Here is a 4,957-nt window from a genome sequence, read left to right as displayed (position 1 = left end):
CCTAGCAATTGAGATACCGGGGACTTGGAGTATAATAAAGAAAAGAATTAAAAAAATTAATTTTATCCTCAATTGCTTATGAGGCAAGCCAGCTAGCAGCAATTCAGTTATTCCTTGGACCTTAGACAACCCCATCACGAGCATTTGAGCATCTCTCATTCTTCATTCATCTCTAATTCTCTCTCCTCTCTAATTGTCTAACTCCTCTTTGATTGAAAAAATGAAAGATTTAGTTTTTTTGACAAAGAAATATTAAAAAAAATAAGTTCAGATTTACATCACACGAACATATGTGAGGCTCTGAAGTGCCGATGATGAAGAATGACGCAAATAAGGCCGATAAGAGTGAGACCATTGGAGTCTCACCGTTTGGAAATCATGGATGTAGTTGACTTTGTCGGAATCTAGTAGAGTGGAAGCTGCACTAATGGGTAATTGGGGTGGGTTTTTAGGGTTTTAGACATTTTAGTTTTAACATTTCACGGTTTGAAAAAATTACTAAAACCTTTTTCTAAAAAAATTATAAAAACAGATCAAATTGGATATCCGATTTTTAAAAAATCATGATCCGAATCCGTTTCGAAAATTTTCGGATATTTGATCCGAAGTATCCGAAATTTTAAAAAATGGATTGGATATCCAATTTTGTGATCGGATCAGTCGGATCGCGGATCGGATTTTTTTTCCCACCCTTACTTCTCCATTGATAATGTACAGTATAAATGCTTTATTCTTCATTGACTTATAATAATACCAATATTTACAGCCTCATCGCTTTCACAACCTCATAGGTGTTTTGTAGGAATTTAATTTCTATACACATAATAATTTGTGTATGACGTTAGGTCATTAGGAGTTTGATTAAATCAGTTATAATGAAATAACATATGATAAGTTCATTGTAGCATTACATCACAAAAAAAAAAGAAGCAGAGGAGATGACGATTGATAGAATTTTGGCAGATAAAGGATTAATTTTGGACTACCATGAGGGTTAGAGTCTTTAGAGAGAGGAAGGGGATAATTGATGGTCAGGGCCATAACAAGGCCAAGACAGGTAGGGCGACCACTATGGGACTCGAACCAAAAGCCCAACCACGGTTTAATAAAAGGCCCCAATATAATTATTTGTAATAAAAATAACAAAAAATAAAAGAAAAAATAGTTACCTGGACTTATGAAGAGACTAAAGAAAAAATGGCTACTGAAGGGTGATTTTTAACAGACATTGGTTGCAAATACTTCATTACTCGGTTCACAAACCAAAAGGATTATAATCATGTCTTGACTCAGGGTCCATGGCTTATTGATGATGGTTTTCGAACAATTCGTATATGGTTACACCGAAAGAGGCCTCCATAAAAGTCCTTACTTCTTGGATGGGCTAGGATTCCAAATCTAGTTGTTGAATATTTTGACATAGAATAGTTGAAGAAATTTCGTACAAAAATTTAGAGACTTATTAGTGTTGAAATTGACTTATAAAAGCCATGCATTTCTATCTAAGTTCTTCCTTAAAGGGAAAATTTTGAGAATTTAATATGAAGGGATAAAGATGGTGTGATATAATTGTGGGAAATTAGGACATGTGATTACTGTGCATCTAATATTCACTCGGATGGCATGGTAGTTGATCAAGTTAACTAGCAACTTGACACGGTTAACTAAGTGTTGGCCTATGGATAAAGGACCCAAGCCAAGACTTGAAGAAGAAAATAGTTATGGTTCCTGAATGCTAGTTAAGAAACCAGTCATAAAGTGTGCTCCAAAGCTAGGGGTCCAAGCACCAACTACTGAGAAAGGAAACAATACATCAGGGGTTCAACCACCCCTGTAGCCAGTGAAAAAATAGGGAGTAAGATGTTTTGCAAAAAACATAAGTGTTAAGATATTTTTCAAAACAATGATTTAGAGAACATATCCCTGTTTTTATTGTGAGCATAAACAATGGGATTTATCTTTTTAATCTTTGATATATTTGCTAATTATCAACGTGGGAGAAAATTCACAAGATCAATACTTTTAAAGAAAAATATAATTTTATTTTCCTTTAAATAGGGTAACAAGAATGCAGAAGAAATATTCAAAATTGACGTTTATGCGGAAAATAATTGAAAAAATATCTTCCCAATAATCCATCCAACCAAATTCCCCTTCAATGCCAACTACCAATATTATTCCAGGAGTGATTGAAATTTCCTAATGGCATGTTTGGATATGGGGATTTCATTTTAAATTCTTATTTGGGCCAAAATGGCCTGTTTGGATAATACAAGCATTTGGATTTGTATTTGGGTCAAATCCATGAAAATCCAAGCCTTTACAAAATTAAGTCCAACTCAATAATTTACAAATTCCGTCTCACATATTGTCATTTCAAATTATTTACTTGCCCTAATTTTCTCTCTCCTAGTCTATTCTATTCACGATGCTGCTCCATTTTCTCCTCCTCCATTGAAGCAGCTCGATTTTCTCTCTCCTCCATTGAAGAAGCACATTTTCTCTCTCCTCCATTGAAGCGGCGCGTGTGAGCTTTCATCATTGAACCGGTTTGTGAGCTTTAATCCTCCATTGAATTAGCTTTTGAGGTAATTCTTCTTAACTAATCAAAAATCAATTTCATAATCTAGGGTTTATCGACTATACACATTTTCAATTTCAAAATTTCGGGTTTATCAATTAAAATCAATTTCATAATCTAGGGTTTATCGGCTATGTGGTACAATTTGTGTTTTTGTTTCTTTTTATTATAGAAATAGTTGATTTGTTGTTTAATTTGCAATTTGGTTGTTCAATTTCATATTTTAATGCTTTATTTGTTGTTGTATGTTGCTGCTTTCTGCTTGTAATCTACTTTAATTTATGTTTTTATTATTTAAACGACATGTATGTTGTTGCATGTTTGAATTCTGCTTGTATGTTGCTGTAATACTTTGATTATGAACTTGTATGTTGCTTCTTGTATGAACTTGAAAGAGCTTGTGCTTTATATCTATTTGATCTAAAGTATGGAGTATGCATAATGTTACTGATATGACCAAATTTTCAATGTCAACTTGTAAAAAAGCAAGCTTCATGTTGTTTTAATATGTTGAAATTGCAGCATAAGATCTGTTGGGATAAGTTTATCTAGATTATGATTGGATTTGAAAAAATCATCATTAGCTATTCTTTCTTATAGTTTTTTCTATCTAAAATTGTATCATGACATAGGATGTTTCTGCACTTAAAATGTTAGGTGTCTGAAAGGTTTGCTCTGTCAGACATAGTCAATTGCTTCAGTTTTTATCTTAATTGCTTCATGAAAGAAATTTTGTGCTACTTGCCTCTCCGTTCAAGTGTGTGCCTATTTCATTTTGTTTACTTGATTTGCTTGAGTTGTTTGAAATTTGGCTTCACTAGATAAACTCAGTTTAGTTAAATTTGGCTTGAATGTTTTAGGATGTCTGATTTGAATATACAAGAGTCACGTAAGCGCCCAAGGGATGATGGTGATGAAATGGACTTAGTTGTGATGGTTTTAGGTTTTATTATGGTAGTAGTAGGAGCATGGTATGGTAAGAAATATAGATTAAAGGAGATAACATGGAATGAATCCGAGCGTGCTAGAACAAGAGCTACATGGATGAACACTTTGAGGAATGATAGGATATGTCGAGAGCAATTACGTCTCGATATACGTTGTTTTGAGAAGCTATGTCATGTATTAAAAACTAAAGGTGGGCTAAAGACCACGAGAAATGTCACGATAAAAGAAATTGTGGCTTTATTTCTTCATACCCTTGCCCATGATTTGAAAAATAGAACAATGCAAGCCCTCTTTGCACGATCCGGAGAGACTATTAGTCGTCAATTTCATGTAGTTCTTGCATCCATGCTCAAGTTAGGGAAATATTACATCAAACAAGCCTATCACACTACTAGTCATGCTGATGATAATAAATGGAAGTGGTTCGAAGGTGTTATAGGAGCTCTTGATGGGACACATATTGATATGACTGTGCCAATTGAGGATCGACCTCGCTATCGAGATAGGAAAGGGAACCTTAGCACTAATGTACTAGCCACTTGTGATCCTAACCTTCGATTCACGTATGTGCTACCTGGTTGGGAAGGATCCGCATCGGATCCTCGTGTCCTTCGGGATGCTCTTTGTATGCCTAATGGTCTTAAAGTGCCTAAAAGTAAGAATATATATGTTTTTTTTATTATTTTGTATAAATATTGGGTTATGTGAGTTTGAATGTATAATTAAAATGTTAACATTCTCTGATTGCAGATAAGTATCTTCTTGTTGATTTAGGATATTCTAATGCTGAAGGTTTCCTAGCTCCTTACAAAGGTACTAGATACCATTTAAATTTGTGGAGAGGAAACACTCCTACAAATGAAAAGGAGCTTTTTAACTTGCGACACTCATCTGCTCGAAATACCATTGAAAGGGCATTTGGGTTGTTAAAGAAACGTTGGAGCATTTTAAGAAATTCTAGTTTTTTTCCAAAAAAAATTCAAGTAAGAATTATCAATGCTTTCTTTATCCTACATAATTTTCTAAGGGAAGAAAACATAGAGGAAACGAGTCTTATGCAAGAGGTGGACCATGACTTGATAAATATGGAAGCAATAGATGAGGAAGAGGTAGAAGAAAACTACATTTTATCCGCCCGAACAACAAATGAGTGGAACAAATTTAGAGATGACCTTGCTAAGAAGATGTTTCAAGAATATATGGAACGAAGGGGTCAAGCTACATAGGTTTCAGTTGTAATGAGACATTTGTGTATTATTTATGGTTTGTCATAAAACTATTTATTATGTACTGAGAAATTTGTGTACTATGTATGGTTTGTCTTAAAACTAGTTTGCCTTTCTTCTTGTCATAAAACGAGTTTGCCTTTCTTCTTGTCATAAAACTAGTTTGCCTTTCTTCTTGTCATAAAATTTGTTTGCCTTTCTT

The 4,957-nt window shown here is 34.0% G+C and overlaps 1 protein-coding gene across 1 annotated transcript; it reads left to right on the top strand.

Annotated features, from left to right (window-relative positions):
* Positions 1-3,442: 3,442 nt before the first annotated feature.
* On the top strand, positions 3,443-4,755 carry LOC110724059. Its single transcript, XM_021903456.1, has 3 exons — positions 3,443-4,184; positions 4,280-4,451; positions 4,557-4,755. Exons 1-3 carry the CDS (start codon positions 3,443-3,445, stop codon positions 4,753-4,755), a joined length of 1,113 nt encoding a protein of 370 aa, XP_021759148.1.
* The last annotated feature ends 202 nt before the right edge of the window (positions 4,756-4,957 follow it).

The sequence above is a fragment of the Chenopodium quinoa genome, unplaced genomic scaffold (assembly GCF_001683475.1).
Source record: "Chenopodium quinoa cultivar QQ74 unplaced genomic scaffold, ASM168347v1, whole genome shotgun sequence".
Classification (NCBI taxonomy): domain Eukaryota; kingdom Viridiplantae; phylum Streptophyta; class Magnoliopsida; order Caryophyllales; family Amaranthaceae; genus Chenopodium; species Chenopodium quinoa.
This window is presented reverse-complemented; position numbering and strand designations above follow the sequence as displayed.